The 22,310-nt window shown below is 46.1% G+C and overlaps 1 protein-coding gene across 3 annotated transcripts in view; it reads right to left on the bottom strand.

Annotated features, from left to right (window-relative positions):
• METTL22 (methyltransferase 22, Kin17 lysine) overlaps positions 1-22,310 on the bottom strand; it is a 118,412-nt gene that overhangs the window by 74,071 nt on the left and 22,031 nt on the right. For all 3 annotated transcript variants that reach the window (XM_066576156.1, XM_066576157.1, XM_066576155.1), the window contains exons 4-5: positions 5,236-5,276; positions 798-942 (exon numbers count right to left, since the gene is read on the bottom strand). In XM_066576156.1, the coding sequence (XP_066432253.1) occupies positions 798-942; positions 5,236-5,276 (186 nt within the window). The remainder of the gene's footprint in view (positions 1-797; positions 943-5,235; positions 5,277-22,310) is intronic.

Here is a 22,310-nt window from a genome sequence, read left to right as displayed (position 1 = left end):
ATACGAAGGACGTGGATTTTCTCCAGAGATTATCTTAAAACCTACCGGCATTTGGAGGTGCTAGTGATGTTTTCCTGGGAGGGAACTCCACTAGTCACCGGGTAAGTCCCTTTTCTCTATTTTGAGTTGATAAGAGTTGTCAAGATAGCCATTTGGAGCGCTGTCCTAATTTTTAAATATTTTCTGGCAATACAGTGAACATTCATCATCTCCTCTTTCCTCCCGAATGTAACATAAATGGTCATTTTCTCCTCCTTCCCCAGCAATACACTGCTCATATCGCAGCTCCTCCACTCCCTCCCGTTATTAATTCACAGATAAAGAACAACTTGTCAGTTTGCCTGACTGAGATTTAATAAGAAACCTACTCCTTCAGCCTGCCGTATGTGGAAATGAATAGGCTTTCTTTGTTTTTTATTTAATATTTTACCACTACGCAGAGTTTTTAAAAACATTGTGGCTGGATAACCCCTTTAATTGGCAATACTCCATGAGCAACTGATTGATCCTACTCAGTCTACACCTGTATAATTCAGTTATTTCAGCTATTAAACAGACTAGATCTAAACATCTCATCTTAATGCTTTAAAAGCATGTAATTTAATGGCACACTTAAAGTAATAATCTCTGGTACATGTCACTTGTATTTGAAGTTTTTGCATAAAACGTCTTGTGTTCTACAGTCATCTTGAATTAGCAACACGGATTACTGTTATTAGACTGGACACTTGGCAGGGGGGACAATACTTATCTGGAGTGCAACAGGAATTATATTATAATTAAATGATATGCTATACCTGTGCAGTAGACAGTCTTAGCAACTGTTGCCATGATGACACTTGTGAAGCCGGTGCCTGCCCCGAGGTCTAGCGCTGTGCACCCTCGGAAGAGATCCTGCTGCCAGAGAATGTAATCAGCAAGTAGAAATGCTCCTCGCCAGATCTGAAAAAAATATCAAAGTTATGCTTACTCGGTATTTGCCTAATGATAGTATGTTTCACTTGCATTGCCACTAATTGGAGGCATGTGAAAGCAAAACAATGCTTTTTCTATCACGTTAAACAAAATAATATGGAACTGCAGAAAAATTTGACTTCCTAGTATAGTGTTTTAAGCAAAACTATTTCTATTAACAAGAGGAAAAATCAAAAAAGGGCGAGCAGTCATTGGTATTTAAATGGTCACTAATTGTTCAAAATACGTGTGCTTATGTAATAGCCAAAGTGATAATTAGCAAAAGTGCTAATCCCTTTATTTATCTAAAATGACGTTTTGATGCTAAAAAATATCACTCTTAAGTGGTTGCCACTGCCTCACATTCTTCTAGCTTGCTGTCCACTGCCTGTTGTCATGTGAAATCTGTCTGTAGCAGCAAAGACACAGAAAAGGATTACAGAAAGTGGGGTGGGGCTTTGCATGCTGCTGTCTCATGCTGCTCATAGAAGTTAATGGAGAGAGAAGGTGGAGAAAGATGAAGAAGCGAGACAGGTACAAACAGACTTGAACACAGTAGCTTCAGATTCTAGTAAGTTCTTTATCTCACCATGAAGCTGCATTTACAGCTTCACTGCTCAGTACTGCTGTATAATGTCCTCCATGCGGCTGCTTCTGACAAGATTCTACAGAAAGATAGAGGAGCAGGGTCTCCTCTTCTCTGTGTGTGCAGTGTATGGGAGGCATCATAGAAAACAGATTCCACCCACCAGCTAAGGGAAAATAGACCATTAGATATAGAGCCAGCAGAATGAAAACCTGGAGAAAAATGCCAAATACAAGTTAAATAATAGCCAAAAATAGTTATTCCCCATGTACACACACCATCCTATTGAAATCAAATTTGTTTAGCAGATTAAATAATCACAGGGGCAGAAACAAAGGCTATGAGTAGAAATTTAAGAACTCTTCAGAGTATAGACCAGTGGTTCCCAAAGTGGTCTATATGGACCCCAAGGGCTTGATTTTGACTTGCTGGGGGTCCATGTCAGCAAGAAAAAAATTTAGGGGTGCATGAAATGTAAATGGGGTCCACGTAAGCAGACTCCATTCAGGCAGGTCATCATGAACATTTAGGCATTCTATAAATGACATAATACACCTTACACAGATTGCATACATAATACATAGAATAGACATAGAAATTACTTACCTATGTGATATTTCATCAAATTTTATAAAAATGTAGAGTTTGCGCAAAACTTCTTGGGCTTTGGCTATAGACAAACAGACCTGTGCAGTAGCTCATTTACCTATAAAGTTCCTACTGCGCATCGTTTTCACGTGATCCGCCAGAGCCCAAGAGGTTTTCCCCGAACTATACCTATCTGCTTTATGGTGTGCTATGTTCATAGGCAAGTTTGTACCAGTTTTCATGCCAGCAGCAACGCATTGCGCGCGTACCTGCTGCTTATCCTGCATTATGGACTATTGCAAGAAAATTTTTGATAGTTTTTCCATCTTCATACCTCGTGGAAAGGGCTTTTAGCGCGGACGCCAATCTTCTTACGAAGAAAAGAAGTCGATTACAAATTGCTGGACGAGGAGATTTGAGATCATACCTCACTAATGTGAAGCCAAATATTGACCAATTGCCATCAGAGCATCCAGCTCATCCCTCCATTAACAGCATTATCTGTGGATTCATTTCATGTAAGATTACTAGGTTCTGATTTGTTTTGTCCCAAATCCAAATATTTACTTGCATTTTGTGTCTTTTCAATAAAGATCTGAATAAAAATTGTAGAGGTTTTTCTTTTTTTTACAACTGTCTACTCTACAAAAACCCTGATCTAAGTGAGCAGCTCTGTGTCAGCTGGGAAACCCATTTGACTTTAATAAGGTAAGGAAAATTCAATATTAAGCTGGCTGCACATGGCTGGATTTGCATTGTGGAACCGGGGCATGTGTCCGCCTCTGGATTCTGCAGCAAATACCGCCCATAACATGCTTTTGAAAAATGCTTTTTCCTGCACATGAGCGGAGATCAATTGTGATTTTCCACTTGTGGAGAAGGAAAGATATCACAGCGTGTTCTATTTTTAAGCGGATTATGCGTGGACGGCTTCCATTGAAGTTGATGTTTTGCATATCCGAGTCCAAAAAAATCTAATAGTTCCTGTCCTGTCCTGCCTCAAAGACACAAAGCCCTTATTCACATGATTATTCTCATACTGTATTTTCCGGCGTATAAGACGACCTTTTAACCCCGAAAAATTTGCTCTGCAGTCTGCAGCTTTGCGCTTTCCCCCCCCCCCCCAAAAAAATGACGTCATGAATGGCTGTGAATGGCTAAAGCCAGACTAAGTTAGCGAATCAGAGCATTAGCTTTCTGGAGGCGGGGCATTCAAGCCCCGCTTGCAGAAAGCAATGCTCTGCCGGCGTGCACGAGTGAGCGACAGCCTGCAGCAGCGCTGCGGGAGGGGTGTATTGATTTTTTTCTCACACTGTATTCCCGGCATATAAGACGAAAAGTCGGGGGTCGTCTTATACACCCAGTCTTCTTATATGCCGGAAAATACGGTATATGCCATCTGACATTTAAAGTGGTTCAGCTTTGTTATTTAGATATCCCTTAGATTTATGTTCTGTTCTTAGGGACTTCCCTTACACTAAATACTGTGACCAACGGGTTCCTGATGAACTGTCTTAAAAGGCAGGGAAACACGTTGAACCGATTTACTTATCCTTTCAGAATCTTTGAACCTTTGCTTTGACGTATCATTAATATCTACACTGAATTTACCAATTTCCTATTGAAATTGAATTACTGGGAGTGATCTTACAGAGCCGCTGGGAAACTCAACGCTTTGGAATACATTCTATGTATATGCTACGGTGTTTAGCAGATTAGAATCCGTCATTTTCAACAGTTTTTACCAAGATGTCCTGCTGTCTTGATATGAATCAGGAGCCTTGAGCACGGAGGCTTAAAGGCAAGTCAAGCCTTTCCAGCATATGTATGACCCTTGGGTCTCATGCACACAGCAACACTGAATATTCGGTCCCAAAACAATGACATATTTACAGTGTTTTGAGGCCAGGAATCTAAGAATGCATCACTGAATCCTGGGTACTTGCTTGGCATGTGGTTGGGTAGTTTAAAGCTGCGGACAGAGACCTGCACGCGGCACCATATGGTGACGGAATAGGTTTTTTAGTCTGCATATGAGACGCAGGCTAAGTGTAAAAAATACAGAATAAATGCTGGCATAGATTAAAAAAAAACATTGAAAATGCATATGCACTGCAATAGGCCAGATGTATTGCCAAAAGAGTTTTCTATGTATAGCACATTTTTTTACAATGGGAATGAATGGGCGACATGTGCAACTGCATGGGATACGGTTATACACAGCACATTTTGATATAAATTCAATGTACCGTATACACACAAACGTGGTATGAACAGAGCCTAAGGCTGCTCTCACAAAGCCTGCTTTTTACAGCGTTTAGTGCAGCATTTCAAACGCTCCCATTGATTTCAATGGGGCCTCACAGACTAGCGCTCAAATGCAGCATTTTTAACACCATGATTTTCGAGCTCTGCCTGCTCTATTGGCGTGCATTTTAGCGCTTTTTAACGCACCTCAACTCCCATCACAATGATGGGGTGCATTAAAAAACGCTGTACAATGCGTTTGAAAACACCGTTCAAAATCACGGTAAAACGCCGAGATGTCGAACGCAGCGTTTTTTTTAACACCTGCGTCAGAGCGGCCCAAGACTGGGGTCACATGGAACGTATTCCCGGCGGAAATCTCGCGGTTTGTCCGCAGCGAAAAACAGTGAGATTTCCACCGGGAAAGTGCTGTTTCAGAAATTGCGGCACTTAGCCGTGGGTTTTGAAACGGCTTGGCCGCACGCTGTTCCGCTGTAGCCGGCGCTTCCACAGAGGAGAGCGCGGCCGCAGCGGGTTAAAAAAAATAATGGACATGCTGCGGCCAGCTTTGCCACAACAGATTCGCCGTCCCTTGTGGATGAGATTTCTGAGAAAACTCGCCCACATGACTGGCTAATGCCGGGATTAGCGGCTGCAGGTGGACTTGCCGTGGTGAAATTCTGGATGGAATTTCCGCGGCAAATCCACCGTGTTTGAACCCAGCCTAAGAGTTCCGATAATAGTGCATGAAAAGCAAATCAAGACACTTTGTCACATATCCATATATATAAAAACACCAAATCGATGTTATAAAAATGTAGTACCTAGAAGAATATATCATACATCATCTCCTTCCCTACCTGTTTGCCAACGTCTTCTAGTGGGGTGGCCATAGTATGCTCTGAAAAAGAAAAATGGGCATGTTATTATGTAAATATAGAAAAATAACCTTAAAGCTGCAGCAATGGGACCTGATGGGTGCTGGGGAGTCTGATATTCTAGATTATCATCATGAAGTATATAAAACGATTGTAAGGGTAAAATAGCTTTAAGAAGAAAGCCCAAACTGGTAAAACAAGATCTGCTACTACAACTCTATTGGTTCTCTCTCCTCGGTCTTCAGATTCTGGTTGTCAATCAGGGATAAGGAGTTGGGTAAAATACACTATATTATAATTCTGTGCAGGGTTGGATTAACAGACCTTCTAGGTTATCTAGTAGTGAATTAAACGTACTTCAATGTATATAATATCAAAGAATTGTGATACTATCAGTCTGTGTAGTATGATGCATAGAATTGTCACATTTCTACTAACCCCTTAGTGACCACACTTCTTCGCTTTTTTCCATTTTTGGTTTTTCCTCCCCCCTTTTAAAAAATCGTAACGTTTTAATTTATCCATCGACGTCGCTGTATGAGGGCTTGTTTTTTGCGGGGCGAGTTGTATTTTTTAATGGTGCTATTTAAAGCACCATATAATGTACTGAAAAACGTAAAAAAATACTACGTGGAGAGAAATAGCAAAAAAAACGACATTCTGCCATCTGTATGGGAGCCTGAACATCGTTCAGGGGATTTAAATGCTGCTGGTTTGACAGCGACATTTAAAGGGTTAACAGCCCAGATCGGCCGCGCAGCTTGTCCAGGCTGCTGCCCGCTATTGTCAGCTGTAAGAAATAGCTGACACCTGCGATGTATGTAAGGAGATAGCAGCGCGATCTCCCTCCATACACGTTCTGCAACGCCAGGATGTAAAAACATGATAGGGTGGTCACTAAGGGGTTAATATCTATGTAAAGTTCCTGCAAGTGCATTTACCCAGCAGCAGTTATGTACAAGTGTTTATCCATAGTAAATTGTACAGTCCGGCTTACAATAGCAAAAGCAGTGTCTTAATAATTATCTAAAACCCGTCACTGCACAGGATGAAAGGGGCATGTACTGTAGACAGAAAAGCCAACCATGATAGAGAAAAATGGCAGATAATGGCAAGGAATCTTCTATTTGATGTTTGTGCTGTGAAGAAAGTAACTTCTGAACCTTAACTTTATACATTTTCATCTACCAACCATTCACTTGAAAACTGGAAGCAAATTCACTAAAGATTTTTTGTTAATTTTATGGTCAAACAATAACTTTTTTGAAGATTTAACAAAATTCTAAAACAAAAGTGAAAGAAAACAAAAAGATATTTGTTAGTTAAAAGTGCATGCCCACCATAAACGGGAACCTGTCATCAGGACTTTCATTATTAGCCACCAACCATAGTGCTAACAATCAGGTTCAATACACCCTAGGCTTTGTATAAAACAGAAGAATGCTCGTTAGCCCACAAACTTACATTTGTAATTTGGCACCATATATACAAATTTGAAGTTTAAAGTAACAGAGGCTCGGACTTAGCCGGAGTCATTACATAAGGCATGCTCCCTCCGCCTTCTGTAAATGGATATTGCCCATTCACAAGGGCTAAGTCTGCGTGCAAACATGCAGCAAATCCATGGCTTAGCGGCAGATTGCTGCTGTGGTGTTAGAGTCGGAATCCACGCTGAAAAATGCACACTGAAATCCATCCAGGGAATTAACAGTTCAGGGGAACACCTCTAGTTTTATGCCAATCTAGTGGGAAAAGCCAAGTTGGCAAAAAGTAAGGACACATACAGAACAGCTGGAGTAGCCAGACAGCATCTCATGGGAGTAGCAGTTCCCTCATAGAGAGTTGCCAGACACTTATCTCACAAGACCGGAGGTCCAACATCAAGAATGGTGAGTAACATTTGGGCATTCAGAAACACTAGATGTAAAGGTCAGCACAAGAACAAACTCCAGCCATGCAGGTAATCATGGGACGCCAGCTTCTAAATTTCAAATGTGTGCAACGAGGATCACAGCAACACAGAAGAGGTCCATAAAATACTGCTACTTTATCCAAATCATCCCAGATACAAAAAGTGCAATATTTCAGCACTGTTGCCTTTCACAAGCATGAGTAAAATTTGGAGGTGCGTTGGCATGATTAGTCACAGTTACTGAGAAATGATGACGAAACCCTTGGCAGCCAGCCTGGAGGAATACATGAGAAACTGCAGTACGGAGACTAGCAAAGCTTGGAAGATGATCAGTGGCAACATCAACAGACTCCCAAAGACTGTACCAGGAGCAATCACCAGACGACTGCCAGATGGATAATCACTAGAGATGAGCAAGCACCAAAATGCTCGGGTGCTCGTTACTCGGGACAAAATTATCGCGATGCTCGAGGGTTCGTTTCGAGTAACGAACCCCATTGAAGTCAATGGGCGACCAGAACATTTTTGTATATCGCCGATGCTCGCTAAGGTTTTCATTTGTGAAAATGTGGGCAATTCAAGAAAGTGATGGGAACGACACAGCAACAGATAGGGCAGGCGAGGGGCTACATGTTGGGCTGCATCTCAAGTTCACAGGTCCCACTATTAAGCCACAATACCGGCAAGAGTGGGCCCCCCCCCTCCCAACAACTTTTACTTCTGAAAAGACCTCATTAGCAATGCATACCTTAGCTAAGCACCACACTACCTCCAACAAAGCACAATCACTGCCTGCATGACACTCCGCTGCCACTTCTCCTGGGTTACATGCTGCCCAACCCCCCCCCCCCCCCCCCCGCACGACCCAGTGTCCACAGCGCACACCAAAGTGTCCCTACACAACCTTCAGCTGCACTCATGCCACACCACCCTCATGTCTATTTAGAAGTGCGTCTGCCATGAGGAGGAAGCGCAGGCACACGCTGCAGAGGGTTGGCACGGCTAGGCAGCGACCCTCTTTAAAAGGGGCGGGGCGATAGCCCACAATGCTGTACAGAAGCAATGAGAAATATAATCCTGTGCCACCGCCATCAGGAGCTGCACACGTGGGCATAGCAATGGGGAACCTATGTGCCACACACTATTCATTCTGTCAAGGTGTCTGCATGCCCCAGTCAGACCGCGTTTTTTTATAAATAGTCACAGGCAGGTACAACTGGGAATCCCCAACTCCGCAATGGGAATTCCGTGTGCACCCGCAGCATGGGTGGCTCCCTGGAACCCACCCGCTGTATATAAATGTATCCCATTGCAGTGTCCTGGACAGCAGAGCTAACGTCAGATTAAATGCAGGTGGGCTTCGGCCCAAACTGCATGCCCCAGTCAGACTGGGGTTCTTTAGAAGTGGACACATGTAGTTACAACTCCGTGTGGACCGACAGCATGGGTGGGTGCCAGGAAGCCACCGGCGGTACATAAAAATATCCCATTGCATTGCCCAACACAGCTGATGTAACGTCAGCTGTAATGCAGGAGGGCAAAAAATTAATTGGATTACACTGTAGGCGAGGGCCCCAAAAAATTGGTATACCAACAGTACTAATGTACGTCAGAAAAATTGCCCATGCCCAACCAAGAGGGCAGGTGAAACCCATTAATCGCTTTGGTTAATGTGGCTTAATTTGTAACTAGGCCTGGAGGCAGCCCAGTTAAAATAAAAATTGGTTCAGGTGAAAGTTTCAACGCTTTAATGAGCATTGAAACGTATAAAAATTGTTTAGAAAAATTATATGACTGAGCCTTGTGGGCCTAAGAAAAATTGCCCGTTCGGCGTGATTACGTCAGGTTTCAGGAGGAGGAGGATGAATATTATACACAGATTGATGAAGCTAAAAGGTCCCCGTTTTTGATGGTGATAGAGAACGATGCTTCCATCTGCGGGTGCAGCCTACGTATTGCTTAGGTATCGCTGCTGTCCGCTGGTGGAGAAGAGAAGTCTGGGGAAAACCAGGCTTTGTTCATCTTGATGAGTGTAAGCCTGTCGGCACTGTCGGTTGACAGGCGGGTACGCTCATCTGTGATGATTCCCCCAGCCGCACTAAACACCCTCTCTGACAAGACGCTAGCCGAAGGACAAGCAAGCACCTCCAGGGCATACAGCGCGAGTTAAGGCCACGTGTCCAGCTTCGACACCCAGTAGTTGTAGGGGGCAGAGGCGTCACGGAGGACGGTCGTGCGATCGGCTACGTACTCCCTCACCATCCTTTTACAGTGCTCCCGCCGACTCAGCCTTGACTGGGGAGCGGTGACACAGTCTTGCTGGGGAGCCAGAAAGCTGTCAAAGGCCTTAGAGAGTGTTCCCCTGCCTGTGCTGTACATGCTGCCTGATCTCTGCACCTCCCCTGCTACCTGGCCCTCGGAACTGCGCCTTCGGCCACTAGCGCTGTCAGATGGGAATTTTACCATCAGTTTGTCCGCCAGGGTCCTGTGGTATAGCATCACTCTCGAACCCCTTTCCTCTTCGGGTATGAGAGTGGAAAGGTTCTCCTTATACCGTGGGTCGAGCAGTGTGTACACCCAGTAATCCGTAGTGGCCAGAATGCGTGTAACGCGAGGGTCACGAGAAAGGCATCCTAACATGAAGTCAGCCATGTGTGCCAGGGTACCTGTACGCAACACATGGCTGTCCTCACTAGGAAGATCACTTTCAGGATCCTCCTCCTCCTCCTCCTCAGGCCATACACGCTGAAAGGATGACAGGCAAGCAGCATGGGTACCCTCAGCAGTGGGCCAAGCTGTCTCTTCCCCCTCCTCCTCATCCTCCTCATGCTCCTCCTCCTCCTCCTCAACGCGCTGAGATATAGACAGGAGGGTGCTCTGACTATCCAGCGACATAGCGTCTGCCTTTATGCTTTGCAGGGAACTTCTCAAGAGGCATAGCAGAGGAATGGTGACGCTAATGATTGCAGCATCCCCGCTCACCATCTGGGTAGACTCCTCAAAGTTTCCAAGGACCTGGCAGATGTCTGCCAACCAGGCCCACTCTTCTGTAAAGAATTGAGGAGGCTGACTCCCACTGCGCCGCCCATGTTGGAGTTGGTATTCCACTATAGCTCTACGCTGCTCATAGAGCCTGGCCAACATGTGGAGCGTAGAGTTCCACCGTGTGGGCACGTCACACAGCAGTCGGTGCACTGGCAGATTAAACCGATGTTGCAGGGTGCGCAGGGTGGCAGCGTCCGTGTGGGACTTGCGGAAATGTGCGCAGAGCCGGCGCACCTTTCCGAGCAGGTCTGACAAGCGTGGGTAGCTTTTCAGAAAGCGCTGAACCACCAAATTAAAGACGTGGGCCAGGCATGGCACGTGCGTGAGGCTGCCGAGCTGCAGAGCCGCCACCAGGTTACGGCCGTTGTCACACACGACCATGCCCGGTTGAAGGCTCAGCGGCGCAAGCCAGCGGTCGGTCTGCTCTGTCAGACCCTGCAGCAGTTCGTGGGCCGTGTGCCTCTTATCTCCTAAGCTGAGTAGTTTCAGCACGGCCTGTTGACGCTTGCCCACCGCTGTGCTGCCATGCCGCGCGACATCGACTGCTGGCGACGTGCTGCTGCTGACACATCTTGATTGCGAGACAGAGGTTGCGTTGGAGGAGGAGGAGGAGGGTGGTTTAGTGGAGGAAGCATACACCGCCGCAGATACCAGCACCGAGCTGGGGCCCGCAATTCTGGGGGTGGGTAGGACGTGAGCAGTCCCAGGCTCTGACTCTGTCCCAGCCTCCACTAAATTCACCCAATGTGCTGTCAGGGAGATATAGTGGCCTTGCCCGCCTGTGCTTGTCCACGTGTCCGTTGTTAAGTGGACCTTGCCAGTAACCACGTTGGTGAGGGCGCGTACAATGTTGCGGGAGACGTGGTTGTGTAGGGCTGGGACGGCACATCGGGAAAAGTAGTGGCGACTGGGAACTGAGTAGCGCGGGGCCGCCGCCGCCATCATACTTTTGAAAGACTCCGTTTCCACAACCCTATACTGCAGCATCTCCAGGCTGATATATTTGGCTATGTGCACGTTTAACGCTTGAGCGTGCGGGTGCGTGGCGGCGTACTTGCGCTTGCGCTCCAACACTTGCGCTAGCGACGGCTGGACGGTGCGCTGACAGACATTGGTGGATGGGGCCGAGGACAGCGGAGGTGAGGGTGTGGGTGCAGGCCAGGAGACGGTAGTGCCTGTGTCCTCAGAGGGGGGTTGGATCTCAGTGGCAGGTTGGGGCACAGGGGGAGAGGCAGCGGTGCAAACCGGAGGCGGTGAACGGCCTTCGTCCCACCTTGTGGGGTGCTTGGCCATCATATGTCTGCGCATGCTGGTGAGGCTGGTGGTGGTGGCTCCCCGGCTGATCTTGGCGCGACAAAGGTTGCACACCACTGTTCGTCGGTCGTCTGCACTCTCAGTGAAAAACTGCCAGACCTTTGAGCACCTCGGCCTCTGCAGGGTGGCATGGCGCGAGGGGGCGCTTTGGGAAACGGTGGATTATTCGGTCTGGCCCTGCCTCTACCCCTGGCCACCGCACTGCCTCTTGCAACCTGCCCTGCTGCTGCCCTTGCCTCCCCCTCTGAAGACCTGTCCTCAGTAGGCGTAGCAAACCAGGTGGGGTCAGTCACCTCATCGTCCTGCTGCTCTTCCTCCGAATCCTCTGTGCGCTCCTCCCTTGGACTTACTGCCCTTACTACTACCTCACTGATAGACAACTGTGTCTCATCGTCATCGTCCTCCTCACCCACTGAAAGGTCTTGAGACAGTTGCCGTAAGTCCCCAGTCTCATCTCCCGGACCCCGGGAACTTTCCAAAGGTTGGGCATCGGTCACGACAAACTCCTCCAGTGGGAGTGGATTCGGAACCCTTGCTGCCCATTCTGGGCAGGGGCCCGGGAACAGTTCCTGGGAGTCTGCCCGCTCCTCAGAATGTCTCATTTTCATGGAGTGAGGAGGCTGGGAGGAAGGAGGAGCAGCAGCCAGAGGATTCAGAGTTGCAGCAGTGGACGGCGCAGAACTCTGGGCGGATGATAGATTGCTGGATGCACTTTCTGCCATCCACGACAGGACCTGCTCACGCTGCTCATTTTCTAATAAAGGTCTACCGCGTGGACCCATTAATTGTGAGATGAATGTGGGGATGCCAGAAACGTGCCTCTCTCCTAATCCCGCAGCAGTCGGCTGCGATACATCTGGATCAGGAGCTCGGCCTGTGCCCACACCCTGACTTGGGCCTCCGCGTCCTCGCCCGCGTCCACGTCCTCTAGGCCTACCCCTACCCCTCAGCATGGTGTATTACCAGTAGTGCAGAAACAGAACGCTGTAATTAAATATGCCGCTTATTGGCCTGTAGTTGGAGGCTGACTTCGCTTACGGAACGCCAGGAAATAATTTTGCGCAAGCCTGCTGTAACACTTAGCTGGCTGCGTATGAATTAGGAGGACAACTATACCCAGCACAGACCCAGAACACTGAGGACAGTCACAGGCAGCCCAAATAGATTTTTTCCCCCAAATGTTTTTGGAAAGGCCCACTGCCTATATTCAATAAATATATGTCTTCTGTCCCTGCCTCACCACCACTACTGGCCCTGGAGTATGTATAATTACTGCAGGGCGCAATGCTCTGCACGGCCGATATACAAAAAAAATAAATGTGCAACACTGCAAAAAGCAGCCTCCACAGTACTGCACACGGTTAGATGTGGCCCTAAGAAGGACCATTGGGGTTCTTGAAGCCAAAAATACTCCTAACACTCTCCCTATAGCAGCTCCGGCACCAACAGCACTTTCCCTCCTCTATGTCAGAATAAATCTGTGGCGAGCCGCGGGAGGGGCCGATTTATATACTCGGGTGACACCTGATCTCGCCAGCCACTCACGGCAGGGGGGTGGTATAGGGCTTGAATGTCACAGGGGGAAGTTGTAATGCCTTCCCTGTCTTTGTATTGGCCAGAAAAGCGCGCTAACGTCTCAGAGATGCAAGTGAAAGTAACTCGAACATCGCGTGGTACTCGTCACGAGTAACGAGCATCTCGAACACGCTAATAATCTAACGAGTATCAAGCTCGGACGAGTACGTTCGCTCATCTCTAATAATCACCCTCAGTTTAAGGAAAAGCAGGGGTACTTTAAGTATTAGCAGTGTCATTCAAAAAGGGCTCCTACAGCTGAACTCCCTACTGTCTGACAGACAGAGGGCGACCAACAGCTGGGGCCACTCAAGCTCTGGCAGACACAGGGGGCGAGCCACGGCTGAACCCCCTTTGATAGACGGAGGGCGAGCGGCAGCTGAACCCGCTCCTGCTCTGGCAGACAGAGGGCAGCCACAACTGAACCCCCTACAGGGAAAAAAAAAAAGGTAATCATACACACCAAGTGTGTTATAACAGAGGGAAGGAACATTGGCTATCACCAACCAAAAGCTAGCTGTTGTAGCTGTTTATCAAGAACTGTAACTTCATCTTTTGGAAGTTGTATCGCTACATTTATCTTAAGGTGGCTCAGTGTTTAGCACTGTTGCCTTGCAGTACGGGTTCAAAAGTCACCAAGGGCAACATTTGTATGGAGTTTGTATGTTCTCCCCGTGTTTGCGTGAGTTTCCTCTAGGTACTCCGGTTTCCTCCCTCAATCCAAAAACATACAGAGAGGTGAATTTAAATTGTGGAAACAGAACCCAGTATGAAGTAATGTAAAGTGCTATTTAACATGCATGTGCTATATAAATAAAGGGGAATATTATTGGACAAGTAAATAGTGACTTAAAGGGGTTGTCTCGCGAAAGCAAGTGGGGTTAAGTACTTCTGTATGGCCATATTAATGCACTTTGTAATATACATCGTGCATTAAATATGAGCCATACAGAAGTTATTCACTTACCTGCTCCGTTGCTGGCGTCCCCGTCTCCATGGCTCCGTCTAATTTCGGTGTCTTCTTGCTTTTTTAGACGCGCTTGCGCAGATGGTTCTTCTCCCTTCGGCTCAGCTCGTCAGCAGCGGCGTTTTGGCTCCGCCCCCTTGTACGCGGCATCGCGTAGCTCCGCCCCGTCACATGTGCCGATTCCAGCCAATCAGGAGGCTGGATTCGGCACATGTGACGGGGCGGAGCTATGCGATGACGCGTCCAAGGGGGCGGAGCCAAAACGCCGCTGCTGACGAGCTGAGCCGAAGGGAGAAGAACCATCTGCGCAAGCGCGTCTAAAAAAGCAAGAAGACACCGAAATTAGACGGAGCCATGGAGACGGGGACGCCAGCAACGGAGCAGGTAAGTGAATAACTTCTGTATGGCTCATATTTAATGCACGATGTATATTACAAAGTGCATTAATATGGCCATACAGAAGTACTTAACCCCACTTGCTTTCGCGAGACAGCCCCTTTAACATGCCTCCCCAGTATGACAGGAATCATTATTCATTGGGGTGCAGGGTTCATATGGAGCAGGTTCAAAAGCTGAGCCCACTCTATATGTGGCTGTCTTCGACAGCCGACACCCAGTCACAGCAGCCACAATTGGAGATAACAATAATTACAGCCATTAACAATTTAGATGCTGCTGTCAATTCTGACAGCAGCATTTAAATGGCTCGACAGAGGGAGCTCCCTCTTTCACTCAAACAGCTGGCCTACAACACGATAGTCGGTGGCTGTTTGTTCATAATGGCAGCCTGGAGCCATCTCAAGGCCCTTTGGGCTGCCATGTGTTTGTCTATTAAGGCCTGCCTGCAACAGTACTTAAACGAATGCCTGCCAGAAAACATTACACTGCAATACTTAAAGGGGTTTTGTCCTCAGAAAAAAAAAATAAAAAAAATCAATATTTACCTATTCCTCCCCCATCAGTATTCTTACTGCATCTTCTCTTTGCCGATCTTCTCCTGGCTCCTCCAGTCCCCGGCTCACCTCACCACAAGCCGTCCGGATACTCTTCTTCCTGTTTTGGAGCGTCCATTCTCGGCATTCTTCTTCCTGCAGGTCAATATACGCTACATCACTAGTGACATAGCATTCACTGCCTAGCATAGAATGCCGAGTTATTTTGTGCGTTGTCTCGCCGCGAGTGTTCATATACTAACACACAAGACACCGCGCATGTGCAGTTTCGGCAATAGCCTGGCATACCCTGCTAGACAGTGAACACTACATCACTAGTGACGTAGCATACATTGACCTAAAGGAAGAACACTGGCGAGAATGGACACTTCGTCACCGGAAGAAAAAGTATCCGGACGTCTGGAAGTGAAGTCACCCAGGGGACTACAGGAGACAAGAGAAGACTGGGGAGGAGAAGATGCGGTACGAAGACTGACTAGGGCGGAATTCGTAAGTATTGATGTTTTTGTTTTTTTTTAATGACAAAACCACTTTAATTATTGCAGTACAATGTATCAGCGAAAAAACGATCACCAGTTCAAGTTTCATATGCAAAGTAACTGAATTAAACTGAAGACTTTATAATTATTACAAAAAATTAGACATGAACGTTTAGAAAAAAAACTATTTTCCTAAAAATCAAAACAAAAAAAAATGAAAAAACATACTTGTTATCATTGCGCCGCAAAAGTCTGATCTATTAAAATAACATTTTTTTTAAACTATTATTATATATGTATTTAAAATACTACAACGCCACAAATGTGCTTTTTTGATTGCCTTGACTTCATGAAAAAATTGTTGTAATCGCACTGACACGCAGAATAAAACTAGCATGTCACTTCTGGAGCATCATGCAAGATGTAAAAACTAGATACTACCCACCAAAAAAATTACACTATTGCTTTTTTTTCCATTTTGCCCTATTTCGAGTTCTTTTATATGTTTTTCAGTACATTATATGGTACATTAAATAAGACCATAGACAAATAAAACTAAAAAAAAGCTCTCATATGAATATGTTAAAACAAAAATAAAACAAAATACATTTTTTAAAAGTGGAGACGAGGAAACAAAAATAAAGAAACGAAAAATGGCCGCAACCTCAAGGAGTTAGAGGCTGTGAAGCATCTGAAGAGATAAGGTGTTACAGACCAAGCGAGACATAACCTACAAGTTCTCCTGACGTCAGAAATGGAGGTGAACTGCCAACCCCGGCTGTTGCTAGGTTTCTTACGAAGAAGTCTACACGGCATGGAATGGAATTTCAAATTAATTTTGTGGATGGGAATGATATCATGCTGTAGACTACGGAGTGTGGCACCTGCTAGACTAGGATTGGAGGACGGTAGCAATCTGTATTAATAAAAAAAATTAATTTTGCGTGAAATTAGTTTTTACAAAAATTCATAGTAATTACATAGTGTCAATTAATCTGAATCAAAACAGAAGGTAGAAAGTTTACACTAGAATCTGCTGCCTGTCATTGTGTGCCTCAGTTAAACAGTGCAGCATATGGCGGCACAAACTCATCTTCTGATGTGCTGCCAGCAAACACAAGTTTTTCTTGTGGAAGAGGATGGCAGCGGTCCATCATCCTGCTTAGGTACTGATAAAAAGCAAAAGCATATTGTTTAATATGGAAAACAGCAATATAAGGGTGCCTGCACACGTGCGGCTAGGGATAAGGCTTGGTTTAGGTTTTTGATATGGGTTTTAAAGCAAAAAATCAGGTGTGGATCATAAAGGGCCAGAATGTATAAAGGACACATAAAAACTTCTCTTTTAATGAATCACACTTGCTTTCAGCTGAAAAAACGGCAGCAAAAAACCTGAACAAAACCAGATAAATGGGCAGCTTGAATCAGAAGTTACATTTTGTAATTTTTTTCCACCCAAAACACAGATATTGACATGTTTCTCCTTTATACTGGCAGCCATTTTTGGAAGAGTGACAGGTACAGCTATATTTGTTGTTAATTGACCACTTAAACTTTTTCAGGAGGTATAACTGATTACATAGTGACACTTTATCCTTAGCTACAGGGAAGCTAATTTAAAAGGGGGTAACAAATGTGGTTGCACTTCCTATTGTTACTTTAGCAAAAGTGGTTTCTGCAACTGAACCAGACATGGCAACATATCCTGTGAGAAAAGAAAAACCATCAAACTTTGGCTCCAACTCTAATTTCTAATGTATATGACCATTTTTAAGTTTTTGGTGGAAATCATTTTCCAAAACGCATCCATGTCAACGCCCAGAGGGTTTCCCCATCCTCAGAGTCAGGAAACTGTAGGAAAGCAGTGGTTACGTACCCTCGTGTTGAGATGTCATCGTTGCAGCAGGATGTAGAGAATAGTAGTGGCCTGGGTAGCATTGAAGGAGGGATTGGTAAGGTGAGAAATGCCTTTTTTATGTTTGCATCATAATTTTTTTTTCCACTGGAAAATCCCTTTTAGGCCGCCTGCACATGGCCTAAAAGGGATTTTCCGGTGCGGAATTCAACCCAGTGCCTGGCCGGTGATCCCCATATACCTCTCCGCCGTCTTCTGCTCTGCTGCTGATGAGCCGGCCAACGCACATGCACAGTGCAGAGGACACTGCACAGTTGCTATGGCAATGATGATTGCAGAATGACCGCGGGACGGACGGCTTTCAGTGACTTCAATGGAAGCCGGCCATGAGTAGCCCGCATAAAAATCGAAGCATGCTGCAATTTCTCCCCTGTGAGCGGAATTTCGCAATCAATTTCTGCTTGTGGGCAGGAAATCACGTATTGTCATAGCATGCTATGGGCTGGATTTGCTGCATAATCCAGAGGCGGAATCCCACTGTGGATTTCGCAATGGAAATCCACCCGTGTGCAGGAGGCCTTAGTCCTGCAGGGCACACAGCTGCCAGATGTCTGGATCATTGGCAGGTGGCTGAATAAAGGATCAGCACTAGAGATGAGCGAGCGTTCTCGGTAAGGACAGATACTCGAGCGAGTATCGTCCTTACCGAGTACCTGCCTGCTGGCCCGCAAAGATTCGGGTGCCGGCGGGGAGGAGATCTCCCCCCCCCCCCCTCTCCCTCCCGCAACATAGCGCTCACCCCCGCCGGCACCCGAATCTTTGCAGGCGAGCGGGCAAGTACTCGGTAAGGAAGATACTCGCTCGAGTATCTGTCCTTACCGAGTACGCTCGCTCATCTCTAATCAGCACCCTTTGCCAGCAGAATAAGACTCCTAGATTCCATTTCAGCAGGGGAATCCCTCTATGCTCAGGTCCTGTCTACTTTTTCCTTTATTTCTTGCAGACTCGTTTGGCACTGGGAAACCTTGTGAAGAATAATCCATGAAAGAGTTGGATCTGCATGAGAAGCAAAAACCTCAGTAGCTTAGTTGCTCATATCTTAAAGGGGTTTACCAAGTCTAAACTACTGATTATCTATCCTCACAACAGAATCAATATCAAATCTGCGGGGGTCCTCTACTTGGAGCCCCTAGTGGTTAGCTGTCTGAAGTAGCCTAAGCGCTTAGGTTAGTGCCGCACCCACTTCACTGCATGAGGCACAGCTCTGTACGTTATATGGTGGCTATGCTGGTATAGTAGCTCAATCCCATTCACCTGACAACACAGGCTGGAAAAGAAGCATTGGCGCTCATACCAGTGCAGCTGCCTTTTCAATCAGCTATTGGGTGGGGTTTCTGAGCAGCGGATTCCCATCGGTACAATACTGATAACCTATCCTGTGTTTCCTCTATCACGTGTGCAGTCTCATTGGGGTACACGACGCCAGACGCTGGCAATGTCGTCACTTCCAGTTGTTTGGGTGTCTGCATTCCGCCCTGGGACACACTAGACATCCGTTCTACCTCTGCTGTTGGCCAATACCGCAGCGTTTATTGGCACGATATCCAGACTGCCAGCTAATGTAAACTTATTGGTCATGTAAGTAACTAAATACTGTGATATATTTACTGTATATTGTAATGTTCCCTGAGAAAAGGAGTGTATGTGCAGATGCTCCCAAAATGTGTTTGATTCTAATAAATTGTCCAATTATACGGCGTGTTGGTGGTCCTTATTTCGGATAAGCGTTAGTGGGAGTTCCTATCACCCTGGATGTCAGAATGCCTTTTCAACTATCCACATATAAACTCTATGATACTGCTGCCATTATTAACTGAGTGCCTAATACCTCTGCTTCATTTGTCTATCCTGAGGATAGGGTTATCAATATCTAAGGGCTCATTTAGACACAACAATTATCGCTCAAAAGCCATCTTTTGAGCGATAATCGTTCGTGCAGTTTTTGTTATCCTGTCACTCATCACCGTCTTTCAGCGTGCTGAAACACAATGATGAGCCTTATCAGGTATGAAGAACACCCCGCTTGTCTTCTGCATCCTCTGCTTCGAGCGTTTGGCTGTATAACAGTCGGGCGCTCGGAGCGGTTAACAGCTGGATGCAGAAGGCAAGTAGGGACACCCCGCTTGTCTTCTGCATCCTCGGCTCCGAGCGATACTATTGTTTCAGCTGTATCCCGTTCCCTGATAACATGCTGGGTATGAAGAACAAAACGGTCCAGCTCTGTTCTCCACAGCCGGCACAGAGCGCTCGGCTGTGTAACAGCCGGCACAGAGCGCTCGGCTGTGTAACAGCCGGGCACTCCATGCAGAAAACATCAACCGTGTTTCCCCAAAAATAAGGCACCCCCGAAAATAAGGCACCCCCTGAAAATAAGGCACCCCCTGAAATTTGCTGAAGTCCCAAATATAAGGCACCACCCGATAGTAAGGCATAGTAAAGTGTGCAGGCAAGTCAAGAGGCCTGTCCCCTGCTGCCATCCCCGTTGTCTCCTACCTCCAGATGTATAGGTAGATCTGCAGACAGTCTGCTGTTATCCTGTCCCTGCTGTGCTGTACGAGTGTGCTGTTATGAGTTCCCCTTGCTGGCTGGAAAAGTCCATACTGTACGTTCTGTTCCTGCTGTACATGTCTGCTGTGATGAGCTCCCCCTGGTGGCCGGAAGCTGCAATACCATCCCTGCTTACAAGTGGTACAGGAACTTCTGTCTGCAGACAGGTACGTTACTTTATAGCCCTTATTATTTTATGGCTCTGTGCGTGAGTCAGGCAACCTGTGTGTGATTCTTAAGGCTGGGTTCTCACAGAGCGTATTTCCAGCGGAAATATCACAGTTTGGCCACAGCGATAAACAGCGAGATTTCCGCCGGGAAAGCGCTGCTTCAAAACCCACGGCACTCAGCCGCTTGTTTTGAAGCGACCTGGCTGCACGCTTTTCCGTTTCTGTGGCCGGTGAATCCGCACCACAACACCGGCTTCTCCCAGCTTTGCCGTGACAGATTTGCTGTCCCATGTGGACGAGATTTCTGAGAAATTTCGTCCACAAAGCTGGCCAATTGAGGGATTAGCGGCCACAGACGGATTTGCCGTGGCGAAATAAGACACCCCCTGAAAATAAGACGTAGCGCATATTTGGGAGCAAAAATTAATATAAGACGCGTCTTATTTTCAGGGAAACAGGGTAGATACAGAAGACAAGCGGGAACACCCCACTTATCTTCTGCATCCTCCGGTGTGAGTGTTTTTCTGTATAACAGCCGGGCGCTCGGACCAGGGAAGAGCTGGATGCAGAAGAGCTGGATACACCCCGCTTGTCTTCTGCATCCTCCGCTGGCAGCGCAAGGTGATCGCTCATCTTGAGCGATCATCTTGCGCTGTAAATGACACAACGATGATCACTCAAAAGTCGCTTGGAGCTCTGCCCCTGTCCCACCCCTCCCAATGCAGTCAGTATATGGTGTTGTCTACTACCATTAACCTCTTAAGGACCAGCTTATTTTGGACCTTCAGAACTTAGCAATTTTCTTCATTTTTATAGATGTATTTCAAGAGCCATAAATTTTTTTTATTTTTCCCATCAACAAAGCTGTACGATGGGGTATGTTATTTGCAAAACAAGTTGTACGTTTTATTTTAGTTTGGAATACACAACATTTATTGGTTGCAATATTGCCATTGTTTTTGCTTTTTTTTTTCACGCTACATGCAATGCGGTTTGCATAAAGGGTTACATTTTTTCTATAGCTTGCTACGATTGAGGAGATATAATGCATCTATTTTTCTATACCATTATCAAAAACATGTTAAATAAAGTTTTGATCTTTATTCATTTTAGTTTTTTTTTTTATTTCATTAAGTTTTATTGATATTAATTTAACTTCTTTTTGTCTCATTAGGGGACTAGGAGATGTAATCTTTTCATCGCTTCTACAAATGTAATAAAAATTATTCAACCCCCCACTGCAAATTAGACTTATTTGTCAAACTTACATATTTTTTCCGCTTTTTGCAAATTAAAAAAAAAAAAGAAACACAAATTTAAATAGGTCAATGCAATTAGTATAACAAATGGTTTCTCCAAATTCAACACAAAATGCCACTTTTAGTAACTACTGCAGTCTCAGAATTATTCAATCATTGAACAGAATCTCTCATAAGAACACACCTTTGCAAATCACGCCTTGTCTCAAGGACACCTGATGAAACTAATTAAGAGCTTGATAAAGGCCCTTTTAGACAGGACGACTGTCGGGTAAATGATGCTCTTCACTCGTCCCCGCACATATTAGCTCCCATGCACCTGCACAGGAGCTAGCATCGTTAGCTCTCAGCGAAGAGGCTGCAGGAGAGGGGTGGGGGAGCACGAGGAGAGAAATCTCCTGCAGCCGCCTCATCCCCCTGCTAGCCACTCTGTAAGTGCGAGCTAGCACTACTAATTCCCGTGCAGGAGCATGGGAGCGAAGACACACAGGGACAAGTGTCGGGCATCACTTGCCCGGCATTTGTCCCATGTAAACCCAGCTTTAGTTGCATCAGGTGTGCTTGTGATTAAACACATCAAATACCTGGACTGTCTAGTGTTTCGTTGACTTTGATATTTGATTGCATAAGTAGTCCAAAAAGTTAAAGGGGCTTTACCAGAATAAAAAGTTAACCCTTATCCAGTGTGGGTCTATCCGCTAAGTCCGCCCCATCGATCTCAAGAAGAGGACTTCTGTGTCCTGTTCTGCTGTCAATGCGGGGGTTGCTTCTTCCCCAGCAGTGACATCACTCTGAACAGAGCGCTGGCTGAGAAAGTGCGGTCAGCGCTCCATTCATTTCATTGGGAGTGATTGAAATAACTGGGTGGGGATAATTTGCAATTTTGGTACAACCCCTTCAAGAGAAGGGCTTGCATAGGTA

Source organism: Eleutherodactylus coqui, chromosome 8 (genome assembly GCF_035609145.1).
Source record: "Eleutherodactylus coqui strain aEleCoq1 chromosome 8, aEleCoq1.hap1, whole genome shotgun sequence".
In the NCBI taxonomy this organism is placed as follows: Eukaryota; Metazoa; Chordata; class Amphibia; order Anura; family Eleutherodactylidae; genus Eleutherodactylus; species Eleutherodactylus coqui.
Note: the sequence above shows the minus strand (reverse complement) of the source record. Positions and strands in the feature narration are given on the sequence as shown.